The sequence below is a fragment of the Dermochelys coriacea genome, chromosome 4 (genome assembly GCF_009764565.3).
Source record: "Dermochelys coriacea isolate rDerCor1 chromosome 4, rDerCor1.pri.v4, whole genome shotgun sequence".
Classification (NCBI taxonomy): domain Eukaryota; kingdom Metazoa; phylum Chordata; order Testudines; family Dermochelyidae; genus Dermochelys; species Dermochelys coriacea.
This window is the reverse complement of record NC_050071.1, coordinates 120,304,619-120,321,559: the sequence shown is the minus strand read 5'-3', so window position 1 is coordinate 120,321,559 and position 16,941 is coordinate 120,304,619. Positions and strand designations below refer to the sequence as shown.

Below are 16,941 nucleotides of genomic sequence, written 5' to 3'. Positions count from 1 at the left end.
TTACTTAATTGCTGGTCCTACAGTACTCCTACCACCTTTTTCACTGTCACCCATGGACATTTGGTTCTTTTCAGTTTTCAAGATCTCTTCAGGATGGCTCTGCTGTGTAGTAGTTCTCAAGTACACAAATTCTTCTGATTCAGCTTCTCTCCTAAAACTTCAGTCAACAGCATCTCTTCTTCCATCTTGCCTACATGCATAATTTCAGTTTTCTTTGGGTTCACCTTCAAATCATAATCTTCAAACCGATGTCTACTCCGATACCATATTTACCAATTCCTCTTTGCTGTCAGCCAAAATGGACAAATCATCAACACACGTTACTTTTCTCTGTGTCTCCACAAGTTTCGTTCTACCATTTTGGCTTACATATTTCTTAATCAACTAGAAATTACAGGTTTTTGTTCTTTGCTGGAATTGGAACCAAATTGAGGGTTTTGGTGGCAAGGATCCTCCAACTTCAAAATACCATTACCCACAAAGGTGTTTGGCTGTTTTAAAGGCCAGGAACTTTTCAGACTGCTCCCTTCTTGTGGCTGCCCTCAAATACCAGAGCTGAAGAACATGGGTGAAAGTGTGCAGGATGTTTGCACCAGTTCTAGAGATTATTTATTTATTACTATTACTATTACTATTACTAACTATTACTATTAACTATTAACTATTCTGTTGGGATATTTACCAGAGTGCAGCAGCACTCAGATATTCTCACTCCTGACCCCCATCTCCAATTTTCTCAAACGTCATTGCTTCTCAACTTAGAAGGGCCATTTGTGACGGTGAGATGACAGTTCAGTCTCAGTGTCGTTCAGGCCTTGTCTATACGAAATTAGCACATCTGTTTGACCACGTATATGTTTCTACTGATTTAATTAAAGTCAATAATTTAACAATTTTAGCTGAAGTGATTTAAAGTGAGGATTAAACTAGTTTAAGTGCAACTCCATTAGGTGTTTGTACCGGTTTAATTAGAATTTTAACCTGATCTAATGAAACCAATGTATTTTTTTAGTATAGAAAAGCCCTAAAACTGCTAACAAATATCTTCAGGGACAGAATTAAGATCAACTCAATTCTCGTAGGCCACTGAACAGCCAAATGGTAGCTAGTTTCAGTATCTAGAGGGTTTTTTAAATGCATTTATTCAGCATAGACGAGGAAAGTTATAGAAAGATCTCAACCTGTGTATATGAATGCCCTTACTAATCCATCATACCAGGAAACATACTTTGCACATTTTCAAATGGCCCAAGGTTGGTGCTATTGAGTCATTTGCAAACCTTGAAACAACTCAGAGTTACATTCCTCTAGTATTATTCATTATTTGTATAGTCGTAGTACCTACGAGCCTTAGTGCTGAATGAGCTTTGCATTTTGTTCCAATTGTAACAAATTAAAATCAAAACAGTATCCAACAGTCACTATATGGACACTTCCCTCTTCTCTCATTGTATTAGACACTGGACAAAAAACAAATGACACTCCCGACCCCAAGATGCTTACAATCTATAATTAACTTTCACATCTACCCCAAAGGCTAGTACTGGACTGGAACCTGGGAAATCTGATGTCCTTCCTAAGTAAGGAACATTCCTCCAGGCCAAGAAGCTATTTGGCATCATCTCACTTTGAACAACTTAAAAATTCTAACAAAGGATGTTGTTCAACTGAACAGTTTTTGGAAGACCCCACAAGAGTTGGAAGTGTGTAGTAACATTTTCTGAATTTAAATCACAACAATGCTCGAAGTTTCGTCAGTGTTCAGAGATGTTCAAAGCTGTTTCCAGTGATCTCTACAGATATGATTTCAGAAAGAGCTAACATACATTTATTTTATCTATTCATAGTCAATAAATGGCCTCTAAAGAGTATAAAAAAATAGTAGTGACAACATATAAAATTACCTCCGTTTGGGCTTTTGGTTCTCCAGCTTTCGCCTTTTCAAGCAGATCCTCAAAGAGTACTTCAGGTTCCTCCTTCATGGCTTCTACAAAGCAACCCAAAACCAAAACTGATTTATTAGCAATATTCAATTATTTTCATGAGTCCTCAGTACATTTGGCTAGAGAATTCAAGGAGAACATCTAAATGTAGAGCATGATGTTTTATAGAAACAGCAATGCAGTTCTAGCAAGTTATTACATTTATAGCAGCAATTACTCAAACCTTAATAATTTTCACTGGAATGCTTCCCAAGATGCAACATTTCCATTTAAAAAATCCTTTAAGATAATATGAAATTCAATTATTATGTTAACCAAGAAGAGTGTCAGAAAATATAAGTTTCAGAGTAGCAGCCGTGTTAGTCTGTATTCGCAAAAAGAAAAGGAGTACTTGTGGCACCTTAGAGACTAACACATTTATTTGAGCATAAGCTTTCGTGAGCTACAGCTCACTTCATCGGATGCATTTGGTGGCGACCAAATGCATCCGATGAAGTGAGCTGTAGCTCACGAAAACTTATGCTCTAATAAATTTGTTAGTCTCTAAGGTGCCACAAGTACTCCTTTTCTTTTTAAAAAAATGTAAGTGTTATTTGGCATCCCTTACAAATATTAACCCATATTTGTAACACTATCCCAACCACTTATATAGGATAAAATTGTCAATTAGAAAAGTTTTCATTATATGTGATAAGTATCTGCATTTGTATTTAATAATACTACGGCTTGTCACGGTTCAAATCCAATAAGAAAAAAAAATATAAAAAAAGAGTTCCTGAACCCTTAAGAAATTTGTTGTTCTGGGCAGAAACAGGGCCTTTTAGAGTGTTATGAATCTGAGGAATGAGAAGCTACTCTTCAAAAACACATTCAGTGCATTTGAAAGGTCAGTTTTTTAATCTTTGGAGTAAATGAAACACCAGTATCAATGTCTTTTTCTTTTTAAACAACTCATTGTTTTGTATCCTGTCCCACATTTATGTTTGCCTCCCCATTCTTTTCCATATTTACCAGATCAAAGTGATTTTTAGCTTTCATTCCCAAAAAGAAAAACAGTGCTGTCCACGTACCCAGCCAAAAACAAGGTAATCAGATTTCTGCATGATCTTAACTCATTTTGTATTTATCAGGAATCCCATGACCTGATTTATCTTGTGAATGATAAGCTACTGCCTTCTAGTTTCTTGGAAAAGTTGAAGCTTGGTAGAACTGCAAAAGCTCTGTGAGGATGCACCTTAAAAATTCTCACTAATTTTATTTCAAAATATCAAGCGTCAAAATGTAGACGCTCAATATGCATGCGAGTGAGAGATTAGGGTGGGGAGGGGAGAAAGAGTTGGAAAAATTACCACTAATTCACAGGAAGTAAAGCACCTTTACTAGCCAGCCCAGAGCTGTAGCCTAGAACTGGGTGGGAAGAGTTTCCAAAAAAATTTCTACTTACTCAGTGGGATGAAACAGACCTTTCAACATTTGTCATGACAAATGAAAGATCTGCCCCATCCCCCCAAGAACAGCCAATAGCCCAATGATTAGGGTACTCACTTGGGATGTGGGACATCAAGGTTCAAGTCCTTGCTTTGCCTAACTCGTATCAGGGACTTGAACCTGGGTTGTCTCCCATAACCCAGGTGAATGCTCTAGCCATTAGGCTATTGGCTATTCTGGGGGCTCTCTCACCACCTGACCCAAGCAGCCTTCCTGTTGAAAGTTTTGTAGAAATTCGTTCACAGATTCCAAGGCCAGAAGGGACCATTGTGCTCACAGGACACAGCTTCCCCAAAATAATTCCTAGAGCATATCTTTTAGAAAAAACATTCCATCTTGAATTAAAAATCATCAGTGATGAAGAATCCACCAAAACTCTTCACAAACTGTTCCAATGGTTAATTACCCTCACTCTTAAAAATTTACATCTATTTCTAGCCCGAATTTGTTTAGCTCCAACTAGAAACCATTGGATTGTGTTATACCTTTCCTTGATAGCTTGAAGAGCCCATTATCAAATATTTGTTCCCCATGTAGATACTTATAGATTGTAATCAAGTCACCTCTTACCATTTTTTGGTAAATACACAGATTCTAGGACCTCAATCTAAGGGCTTGTCTATACTGCATGCTAAATCAGCACCACTGCAATCGATGCAGCAGCGTTGATTTAGCGGGTCTGGTGAAGATGTGATGAGTCGATGGGAGAGCACTCTCCCATTGACTTCAGTAGTCCACCTCCCAAAGAGGCAGAAGGTAAGATGGCAGGAGAGCGTCTCCCACCAATACAGCATGGTGTAGAAACTGCGTTAGGTCAATGTAAGCTATGTTGCTCAGGGGGGGTGATATTTTTCACCCCCGAGTGATGTAACTTACATCGATTTAAGCGGCAGCGTAGACCAGGCCTAAGACAAGTTTTCTAATCCTTTAATAGTCCTTGTGGCTCTTCTCTGAACCCTCTCCAATTTATCAACATCATTCTTGAATTGCGTGCACCAGAACTAGACAGTATTCCAGTAGCAGTCACACCAGTTTCAAAATAACCTCTACTTCTACTCAAGATTCCCATTTATGCATTCCTAGATTGCATTAGCTTTTTTGACCAGAATCATGCTGGGAAGCTCATGGTCAGCTGATTATCCGCCATTACTGCCAAATCTCTTTCAGAGTCACTGCTTCTCAGGATATAGGATGGGGGACTCTAAGTATGACCTACATTATTTGTTCCTAGATTCAGCTAAATGTAAATTTTATCCATTAAAATGCATATTGTTCACTTGCGCCCAGTTTACCAAATGATCTAGATCGCTCTGAATCATTGAACTGTTTTCTTCATTATTTACCACTCTCCCAATTTTTGTGTCATTTGCAAATTGTGTAGTTTCTTTCAAGTCATTGTTAAAACTGAAATAGTGTAGGGCCAAGAACTGATCCCAGCGGGACCTCACTGGACGAAGCACAATGACGATTTCCCATTTACAATTATATTTTCAGATCTGTTAGCCTAATTTTAATCCATTTAAATGTTTGCATGTTATTTTTATATCATTCTTGTTTTTTCAAGCAAAATGTTGTGTGATACCAAGTCAAATATTTGGAGAAGGTTAAATATACATTAGCTATATCAACCAAACTTGTAATCTTATTTAAAAAACAAAAAAACCCCTCCACAATATCAAGTTAGTTTGGCAGGATCTATTTTCCATAATTTGCATTGGTTACATTATCCTCCTTTAATTCTTTATTAATTGAGTCCTAAAATCAGCCGCTCTATTAGCTTGCCAGGGATCAGTGTTGTAATTCCCCAGGTCAGCCCATTTACCCTTTTTAAAAATTGGCACAACATTGGCTTTCTTACAGTCTTCTGGAAATTCCTCAGTTCTCCAGAACTTATTAAAAATCAACACTAATGGTGGAGCAAGCTCCTCCACCAGCTCTTTTAAAACTCCTTGACGCAGCGGACCTGCTGATTTTAAAATGTTTAACTTCAGGAGCTGCTATTTAAATCCTGCAGAGATACTAGTGGAATAGAAAGTGTTATCACCATATGATTAGACTACATAATCTGTTTTTTTCCCCTCAAATACAGAACAGACACATTTATTGAACACTTCTGTCTTTTCAGTATCATTATCAAAAATTCTACCACCATTTTCATCTAGTAATAGACCAATACCATGGCTGGATTCTTTTTGTTCCAACATATTTTAAAAACTCATTATCCTTAACTCTGCTGGCCATACATTTCTCTATGTCTCTTGGCTTCCCTTATCAATTTTCTAAAATTCCTAACTCCTGATATATACTCATAACTACTAACTTCCTCTTTGTTATATATTTTTCAATAGCTGCCTTCACTGTCTCTCTAAATCAGGCCAATTTTTTAATGAACATGGCCCTCCTTTCTCAATTGTGGGATTGTAGCTTTTTGGGTATCTAGTAAGGTTCTTAAATGATTCCAATTATCATTCAAATTTTTCTGATTAAGTTATTCCTCCTAGATGATTTGATTCTCAATTGTTTTTAGCTCTGTACAATTGGCCCTATTCAAGCACCATGTATTATTGCTCTGGACTTTATTCTGCTTGTTTATTATAAATGCAATCAAGTCACGATCACTTGTACCTAACCTACTGTTGAGAGCAAAGGCATATTTTGACTTATAGAAGACTGCTGTGAATGTTAAAACTGCTCTGATAACGTTTAACAGAGTAAACGTAGGTAAAACTGCACCTGTAAGGAATTGCCGAGTAATCATGTCTGTGAATTAAATATAAATAAAGTCGTCAGAAAGCTAGAAAAGATGGGTTTGAAATAATGTTAAACCTGTACTGACAGGGAAAAATGTTAACATGGAAATGAGACACTAATAGAGATGTATAAGAAAAGATAAAAAAAAAAAGTTAAATTTTGTGTAACAAAGGGAGGTTGAAGCTGTATTGTCCAGTGCTGGAAGTTACTGAGGAGATCGTCCTGATGAGCCTTCCACTTGAAAGTAACTGATTACCACTTCCTGAAAGGTTTGCCTTAATAAAGATTTGTTAAATTCATCTGCTGAGTAAGTGAGTCTCAAGCTAACATCCCAACGAACCAGGCAGTTTGCAGATTGGGCTAATAGCCAGTATCCAAGGAACCACAACCTAAGGGAATTGATGGGGTTTAAGCAACGATGGAATCGCTGGGGAGATATGTAAATGAATATCTGGCCAGACCTGGTAGGGGTCCCCTTAAGGAGGTGGACATTCTCACAAGCCAGAATCTGTTTGAAGTGGTGGCTGACGTGCTTGAAAGCAATTTTTCTGGCAACCAAACGGTTGCCAAGAAAAGGATAGAAGCAATTGTTCAGGGTTGGGTAATGACAGCCAGAGCTTTTGTGAAGCAAAATGAAACACTGACACTAGAAGGTAGAAAGAAATAAAATGCAAGTTAAAGAAATGCAGAAGGGTGAGAGACAAGAACTGAGACACAAGGCCACTGAGCTACAGGGTGCTACAGTGTATAAGCTGAGGCTTTAATTGAGAAAGCTCAGGAACATGAGGAGCAGAACAGGATTCTGCAAATACTGCTGGAAACAGTGCCACTGGAGAATACAGAACTGACAGGAACTCAATCAGCGAGACTTTTGGAAGGAGAAATCATTAACATAGACAGTACTATCTAGGGCTCCACCACCTCCTTATATTACACTTTTTCCTTCCTTAAGCAATCTGAACTCTAAAGCTGTCCCTATTGCACTTATAATTCACATCCACAGTCCAAACATTTGGGGATGTACATGTACAGAGATGAAGGTTAAAAATTTTCATCAGAGGCGATATCAGACTGACTGGACATACTGGAGTAAAAATGCCTCCTGCTCCAGAATCGAAGCAAGAGGATTACCCATGGCCAGAAACAGAACTTAACAATGGACTAATGGTAAATCGTGAACATTAGATTATGTACAATAATGTTCAGTACCAAATGATACCTGTAGTATTGAATTTAACCAATTTTAACATTACCACAGCAGTTCGGTCTTATTCAGGGGAAGATGGAAGAGACGTAGGAACAGTACTAGGACTTGGGGCACTGGGAACATCAGCATGGAATCAAGTGAGTACTACAGCATTGTGGGAAGAAAATCAGAAAATGAAAGTTCAAATTACAAACCTGTTACAGTTAAACAAAGCAATGAGTATATAGGGAAGGATTTAAAGGATGTTCAGGAAGCTAGTATAACAGGACATCTAATTAGGGAAGTAGAAACAGCTAGCAATGAAATAGTGGGGAGGGAGGGGGAATCACAAATCATCCTAATATATCAAAGGCAAAGACATGTTTCATAATACAGAAACTACAGGTAGACTAAAGGTGGGGAAATGCCTGGGTTCATAACAAATAAGATGTAGGAAAAATGGACCAAAGAAAAAAGGAGTAGATTAGCGCCTAATCTGGCACCAATCAAGAGTCTATTATGCTGAGAAAAGATGCAAGTTAGATGAAACATGGATCATTCCTATGATACTAGCAGCAACAAGTGAGGCATTAAGAGTGTATAGTGTTCAGATCATAGATATATTGAAACCTATCATGGTTAAAGGAATGTGTCTCATCCTCAGATACTGTTAAGGATGGGCTAGGGGAGTCAGGAAAGCCCCAGATTCCTCATGATGTTCCAAGAGATGTGGTACATCTGGTTATGTTGTGATGTACTGCAGAGTGCATTCCAGCACATAGGTTCACCTAGGATGAAGAAACCTGAAATTGCATAATATGGCTGAGGTAATAGGGAACAAGGTCCAGCAAAGGCTGGAGAAGCCAAATATTGGATAACCTAGTGGGTCAGATACTTCTAATATGGGACACAAACATGTTATGATGACTGGCCACTGTTCTGCTTAGTTCCAAGAAAGGATACCGGAATAGTGGATAAGGTAATTTTTCCAGTTCCCCAGCATGAAATCCACAATGTAACAGCTGAAGCTGATGCTGTCCTAGACTCTGTGGTACAGCTAAGCAGAGATATTCCACCATTGCATTTAAATGTGCAGTCCTTAATGAGCAGACATCCAGAACATTAATTAACCTTAAGATAGGAGAGTCGAAATATTCAAAAAATGACAAATACACTGGGAGATGCATTAGCATATAATACTGAGGGAACATATGTGGATATAAATGATATCAATGCGCTTTGTAACTGTGCAAGCCATACTAATAGTGGTGTTAAATGCATTGATTTGAAAGTACAGAAGGTTGGTTAGGCAGTTGGGGAAAAAAAAAAAAGATGTATATGAAATACAGGCTTTGCTGAAAACAGGAAGGAGTCTATGGCTTCATCGTGGGAGGTATGGGGAGGGAAGGCATATTTAGGCCTGATAGAAGTCTGCTGAGAATGTTAAGAGTTTCTTCTGATAACATTCAAGAGTATACGCATAAGAACAACTGTGCATATATAACAAATTGTAGAGTAATCATGGTTGTGAGAAAAAGAAAAGATAAAGTAACTAAAACGCTAGGTAATACCATTTTGAACTAACATTAAATCAGTACTGACAGGGGAGAAAAGTTAACATGGAAATGAGAAACTAATACCTATGTATAAGAAAACATAACAAAAGACTTATAAGTAAGTTTGTGTAACAAAAAGAGGTTGAAGTTGTACTTTCCAGCACAGGAGATGACTGAGATCATCCTTGCAAGTTCCACTTGCAAGTAACTGATCACCACTTACTGAATGTTTTGCTGTAATAAATTAGACCTGTTCGCTGAGTAAGTGAATCCAAATCCAAGATTAATTTTTAGTTCTGTGATCATTCCTCTTTATTAGACCTTGTCCTAACAGAAAGAAGTCACCGGGCTGGCTGCAACACTTTTTGAGTTAGGAAACTGCCATCTATAGAATTTAGAAATTACAAGGATTTTTTAGTATAAGCAGCAAGAGATCTCCAGCAAATGTCACTCAGATTGAAATCCCCCACGACTGCACAGCATTTCCCCTCTACATGTTATACATAGTCTCTTTATGCACCTGTCATACTGTTCCCTAGCATGATTTGGTGGTCTGTAGCAGATACCAACTAATACTCCATGATATGCTCCCGCTAAAAGCTCTGCCAAAACCCTGTTTTGTCAAAAGATTCCCAACCAGCTCTACTGTAGCCACATGGGAGCTGCACATTCAAAAGCTCATTCCAAAACCTCACCTGCACCACACAATCTTGCAAGGTCAGCAGGCACTGCACTATACTGGGTAAGGTTCATATTTAAGGCGTAAGCAAAATGAGAAGATATGATTATGAAACAGTTACTAACCCTAGGAAAAAAGAAAAAGAGTACTTGTGGCACCTTAGAGACTAACAAATTTATTAGAGCATAAGTTTTCGTGAGCTACAGCTCACTTCATCGGATGCATTTGGTGGAAAAAACAGAGGAGAGATTGATATACACACACAGAGAACATGAAACAATGGGTTTATCATACACACTGTAAGGAGAGTGATCACTTAAGATAAGCCATCACCAGCAGCAGGGGGGGGGAAAGGAGGAAAACCTTTCATGGTGACAAGCAAAGTAGGCTAATTCCAGCAGTTAACAAGAATATCAGAGGAACAGTGGGGCGTGGGGTAGAAATACCATGGGGAAATAGTTTTACTTTGTGTAATGACTCATCCATTCCCAGTCTCTATTCAAGCCTAAGTTAATTGTATCCAGTTTGCAAATTAATTCCAATTCAGCAGTCTCTCGTTGGAGTCTGTTTTTGAAGCTTTTTTGTTGAAGGATAGCCACTCTTAGGTCTGTGATCGAGTGACCAGAGAAGTGTTCTCCAATTGGTTTTTGAATGTTATAATTCTTGACGTCTGATTTGTGTCCATTCATTCTTTTACGTAGAGACTGTCCAGTTTGGCCAATGTACATGGCAGAGGCACATGGCACATGATGGCATATATCACATTGGTAGATGCGCAGGTGAACGAGGCTCTGATAGAGTGGCTGATGTGATTAGGCGATTTGAGTGTTCCAGGTGCAATTCCCAGCTCTGCCATGGACTCCTCCCTCTGTGTGACCTTGAACAAATCGCTTTGTTTCTCTGTGCCTCAGCTTTCCAGCTATAAAATGGAGATAACAGCACTTCTCTCTTCTGAGATAAATATATTGAAGATTAGGTGGTGTTCAGGTGCTATTGGGATGGGGGCCATATAAATACCTTAGATAGAGAATTCCTTTTGAAATTTAATGTGATTGTCAACTTGATTTTCGATTCATAACAGTGCTTTAACAAATCAACCATAAAGCTCAATACAGTTCTCAGGCAGAACATTTTTTGTGAAGCACCTTTTTAATTTTCTTAGCTCGTCATTGCAATGGAACACAATAAACGGCAGTCACTAAACTAGTTGACCACCATTTTTTCTGCAGACTGCTACAGAAGGCTATCAGGTCATATCTACCCTTTTGGTCTATAGAAGGACAGCATCTGTCACAGTAAGTTGTCAAATGGTAAATCCACATTATAACTAAGTAAATATTTACTTACAATATTTTGCTCCCATTTAGAAGCCAGTTTTATTTCATAAACTCCCCTAAGCTGTATACAAATGTCAAAAGACTTCCTCAGAAAATTATTTCAAATATTGCACAATCCAAGTGGAAACAAACACCCTGAAGGATCTAAAGAACTGGTCCAAAATACAGGCTACTAGTTTTTCACCTCATTTGTGCGCTAAAGTGTGTAGAAGTTGAGGCAAATACAAATGATTTCTGAAGTGCATGGGAGTGAGCAGATGCACATTTTCCACTCTGCTGCTTTTATGCCCTCATGTTACTAAAAGATATTTTGATCCCTGGATGGCTGCTGAAATATTTACTGTAGGCATTTAAGTGTTTCATTTAAAGGTTAAAGCTGTCACATCAAATATGCTTCAGGAAGAGGATTCAGTTATTCAATCAGAAATGCATTATAAACTGCTACTGAAAGACCCTCATAATGATACCTATCAGATTGTATATTCATAATATCAGGAATTTTGTGTACAATTTTTTTTTTAAAAACTCTTCCAAGTTTCATAAAACTATTATTGAGATATGGCTATCAAACCAATTTTTGTCAAACGGTAAATAAATGTTTATATAAATTCTCATAAAAGACTTTCAAAATACAAGCTAAATGTAAATATAGTTTTTGATATAATAAAATAAGTAGAGCAAAGCTACAAGACCATTAAGCTTATTTAGTTTTTAGAATTTTATACAGTACTTCACATATGGTATTTACTTGAAAAAAATAATACAAGACCTTTTGGTGAAAACAGAGCCATAAATTACATTTATAATACAACTATGTAAAAATATATTTGTTAAATATCCAATAACTATAACCTGCCTTAATAAGACTAACACAGAGTGGCACTCTAATATGTTACAATCAATTCTATGAAAGATATCTTTAACTTCAGTGGAAGCAGGCACTTATTTTTACTGCATCTATCCCCCAGCCATCCCATTCCACTTATCTGCAAAATTTAATAGAGAATGCGGTAGTAAAGTCTTAGGTATTAAAAACAATACTACCCTGCATTTACAAATAAATACTAAGGATAATTAAACTACATTTGTGAAAATGAAAAGCGCATTATTATTAGGCTTGGCAGAATTTGATTAGGCTTGGCAGAATTTGATTTGTTATAATTTTGATAGATAATCATCTATGTTTATTTTTAAGCATTTTTTTCAGATGTTTATTTAAATTTTCATAATCGCAGGAAATTATGGGGCAAAGACAAATTATTATTTAATGAGTAGAGACAGATTCAAAAAGTTCAAGCTTTATTGCCATTAAAACACAAATTGTCAACATCACTTGTCCAAACATGCAGAGTAAATAACCTTAAATCAAACTCAAATTCTCAAGCAGCATTTTTTTTATTTTGCCTATGAATTAATTTCAATTATTATCAATAGAAATATTTTGTCATGGGTTTGTGGGTGTTGGGTGAAACTGACATTTACCAACATTTACAAATAAAAATCTAATCCTTCCAAGCCTAAGTATGACAAATATGATTCCCCCCCCCACCCCATTTGTTCATTTATTTGCTAATTTACAGAAGCCAGAAGTCTATGGGTCTCATAATCAGATTGAGCTTGTGATGTTTTGCTGCATAACATCCAAGTAAAAATATGGAGAGAAAACTTCGATAAAGCACTGTGTATGAACACCATCTTTGGGAGACAGCAAGATAATCCTCTTCAACATTAACAGTGTCAGAGTTTAAGGCCGAACAGGACAGGACCACCAGATCATCTAGTGTGACTTCCTGTATAGCACAGCCCACTGAACACCTTCACATGATACCCAACCACCACAATTAGACCAAAGTATTACAGCACTCGGGAGATTAAACTATATAAATATTAAAAAAAAAAGAGCTTATATATCTGGAAGGAGCAAGCCTTTCTGATGCAAGAGTCTAAGATGTAAAAGATTCCCAAGGTTCACCAAAACTAAAAAGGGTAGAAATACCTTTCTATTATGATCTAGAAATATGATTATAGGTTATACAATCTCCCGTCCAATATCACAGTGCAAGTCAATGGCAGCGGAATTCCAGATTTGCCCCTCCCCACATATAGGGCAAGATGGAAGTGTAAGTAAGTCATAGTAACTAAGTTGACTCTAGTCACACACATCAATTTAAGCAGAACAGCGAAAGTATATTACAAAGACAGACATATTAACATATACTTCAGAACAAACTACCATTGTTCTTCTTGAATGCATGCTGCATTTTATATTACAGGTATTTATATGTTGCCCTCCACTGTAGCATGCAAGTCCCTTCCATTTGTGAATTTTAAAGTGCTTTACAAAAGGTTAGGTATTAATATTGCTCTTTTACAGGTAAGGAAACAGGTAGAGATTAAGTGATATGCCTAAAGTCACAATAATAAATCAGTGGCAGTCAGAAATAACCCCAACAACTGCCTCCAATCCCAGTTCTAACCACTAGACCACCCTTTCTCCCCAGAACAAGAAAAAAAAGCTTTCCAGGTCATTTTTAAAATTAAAGTTATTTAACATGCACAGAGAGATAATGTCGTACACAGAACAAAGGAAGGAGAAATAAGAATGTTTATTGGGTACCTACTTACCAACCATAGCAGCCTACTCATGGGGTGGAGGGGTTTCTAGGAGTGGGAAGGGTGCAAAACCCACAACCTTCGAAATCAAAAGTCATAAGCCTTTTGAGCTAAAGAACTTCTTGTTTGGCTGTGAGAACGTGATCAGCTGTACAGTCAGTGAGGCTAGAGGGAGTCATGCTTTCACACATACTAGGCAAGCGTATTACACAAACACAGGTAAAGGACCTCAAGACCTTTTGGACTGGAAACGTCAATAAATAATTAGATGACATGACCACCAACTTGTGCACTAAAGAAGCTTCTGAAAAAGGAAGCAATAAGGGAGGCAAAATATTCATTTGCAATATATATATAACTTGAAAAGAAATTATAGGTTTTACAAGTGAATGTTAAAACTGCATGGAAAATACTATTGAACAAAAGATCTTAATGCATTAGGTGACACCCACACTAAGTGTACGAGGGAAACCTGTTTGGCATACCCATTTTTCATGATCACGACTACAAGCATCGTACGTGGGCTCAGGGGAGAACATGACAAGGCTTGTAAAAGGAGGAGGAAGAAATCAGTGTTTGGAAAAATTTTAGATGGCCAAATATGAAATTTTTTGTACTAGATTCACATTTTAACATCACAGCAGATACTTCAGAAATGCTCTCTAATAGAGAGAGAGAGAGAGAGAGAGCCAAGAAATCAACTGCATCAGCGTGTGCAAATATGCAAGTTAAGTTCACACTTGGCCAGTAGTATTTAGCGTCTAGTCTATTTAATACATAGCTAGAAAAAATGTAAATATGAGTGTTTTTGCATCATGTACAAAGATGTTTGCCACAAATCTGGCACTTGCCCTGATAAACGCGCAAGCAAGAGGATCAAATAAGAGTTGTACAGGAAGCATTAAGTCTTAATGTGTAGCTGTTAACTCACATCAGAAAGAAATCTTGGAGTCACCATGGCTAGTTCTCTGGAAACTTCAGCTCAATGTCCAGCAGCGGTCAAAAAAGGCCGACAGAATATTAAGAGCTATTTGGAAAGGAAAAGAAAATAAGAAAAAAATAGCATCATGTCATTATATAAATCCATGGTATGCCCACACCTGGAATACTGTGTCCAGTTCTGGTCAACCCTTGTCAAAAAGGATATAGTGGCACTGGAAAAGGTTCAGAGAAGGGCAACCAAGGTGATCAAACGTACAGAATGGCTCCAAACAAGGAGAGACTAAATGGATTAGAGCTGGTCAGCTTAGAAAATAGACGACTAAGGTGAATATGATAGAGGTCTGTAAAGTCATGAATGGGGTGGAAAAGGTGAATAGAAAAGTGTTTTTTTGCCCTTTCTGACTCAATACAAAAACCAGGAGTCACCCGATGAAATACAAATAAGACCAAGTACTTTCTCACACAATGCATAAACAACCTGTGAAACGCATTGTCTTGAGATGTTGTGATGACCAAAAATATAACTGAGTTCCAAAAAGATGTTTGTGTAGGATAGATCCACCTATGGCTATTAGCCAAGATCATCAGGGATGCAACCCCATGCTCAGGGCAACCTAAACCTCTGCCTACCAGAAGATAGGAGGGAAAGACAGGGGTGGATCACTCGATAAATCGCCCTGTTCTGTTTGTTCCCTATGAATCTCTGGTTTTGGCCACTGCTGGAGACAGGACACAGGACTAGACAGACCATTGATCAGACCCAGTATGGCTGTTCTTATGTTCGTCGTCCTCCACCCCTACCACCTGCTGTGACAGCTTCCAAACATTACTAGTATAGTATCTGCTGCTGTTGCTTTAAGGATAGCATCAGCACAGCTTAGAATGTTTGTGTTCAGTTATTATGGCAGGCAGCCAGAATTTTTCTGAAGAATGTAAGCAAGAGAAGAAAATGGGAATTGTTTAACACTTTCTTGGTCAGCAAAAGCTGAATGTAATTTAATGGAACAAGAAAAGGTACTTGTGTTTCCTGAGGGAGTTCCCTTTGCCAAACATCAAAGGCCTGCTGCAAACAATGGAGGGCTAAGAGCTTCTCAAAGAAAAGGTCACAAGAATATTTTATAATGGAAAGCACTAGGCAGTCTAAGTATAGGTAAAGCTATGGGTCAGGCACGGATTCTGTGACTTTACAAAACCTCCACGACTTCCTGAAAATTCCAATAATTCAGCCCTGTGGCGGAAGGACTCTGGCTTCAATAAATCTGTGATTTATTGTTTATTGCCCATGTCCTATCCGTGACTTAACAAAAATACCCATGCAAAAATCGTAGCCTTAAGTATAGGGTCACTATCAGCTACCCCTTATAATAATATCGAACAGAGCTGGCAACCTCTCTCATCCCACATGTTGAGAATTCAAAAACAAAAATAGCGTGTGTTTGTTTGGGATGGGAAGTAGTAGTACTCAGGAGGAGAAAGAGAGAATTACAAAGTGATGCTGCATCACACTCTATCCAGTAACAGCCTGTGGTTCTTTAATCAGGATGGCTTGAGCAATGAAATAAGCTACTTTTAAACTCCGATCCGGATTCTAGATGCAGAAAAAAAAAACACATGACAAAATAAAAGATTTACTTTACAAACAGGTGCTTTGGAAAACGTAGCTATAAAATATATGTAAACGTAAGGAGTTTGGCATATATTCCCTGGGGAGGGCGAGATTGTTAGAAGTATGATTTAAAATGGTTCTCTCTGGTGCAGATTTAGACCATTATCAATGCACTTTTTGAAGGGTAATCTGTACATTCTGTAACAAAAATTGGTGTTCTAATAGCTTTTAAGTGTCATCAGATCGTACTATTAAGCATTCAGAAGAGCCAGTTTCAGCCTCCCTGGAGAAATACTCCTACTCACATTCCACAAGTTCCAAAAAGTTCTCTACTGTTCTGCATTGTGCCTATATAGGAATAAAGTATTTAAAAGCAGACCTTAAGCATTATGTTCTGCATTGTGCCTATATAGGAATAAAGTATTTAAAAGCAGACCTTAAGCATTATGCTTTATAGAACAAGGAAAGCATGCACATAGATATAGGCCCTGACTGAAGATGCTCACAACTTATTTTTGCAAATCATTACTGCTGTTCTTCAGTTTTCTCTAGCCTTGATCTCACTAACTCAGGGATGGGCAAATTTTTTGGCCTGAGGGCCGCATCGGGTTTCTGAAATTGTATGGAGGGCCGGTTGGAGAGGCTGTGCCTCCCCAAACAGCCAGGCATGGCTTGGCCCCTGCCCCTATCAGACCCCCCTCACTTCTCACCCCCTGATGGCCACCCCGGACCCCCCACCCTATCCAACCTCCGCCCCCTTCGTGACTGCCCCTCCAGGACCCCCTGCCCCATCCAACCCCCGCTCCCTTCCTGACTGCCCCTCCAGGACCCCTGCCCCAT

At 38.1% G+C, this 16,941-nt stretch overlaps 1 protein-coding gene across 6 annotated transcripts in view; it reads right to left on the bottom strand.

The window, feature by feature from the left end:
- The window catches only part of WFS1 (wolframin ER transmembrane glycoprotein), a 47,642-nt gene that overhangs the window by 16,766 nt on the left and 13,935 nt on the right, over positions 1-16,941 (bottom strand). For 5 of the 6 annotated variants that reach the window (XM_043512479.1, XM_038399861.2, XM_038399865.2 and 2 more), the window contains one exon: positions 1,905-1,987. In XM_043512479.1, coding sequence (XP_043368414.1) covers positions 1,905-1,987 — 83 coding nt within the window. Of the gene's footprint in view, positions 1-1,904; positions 1,988-14,484; positions 14,581-16,941 lie in introns of all 6 variants that reach the window. The other variant, XM_043512482.1, reaches the window with a different exon arrangement.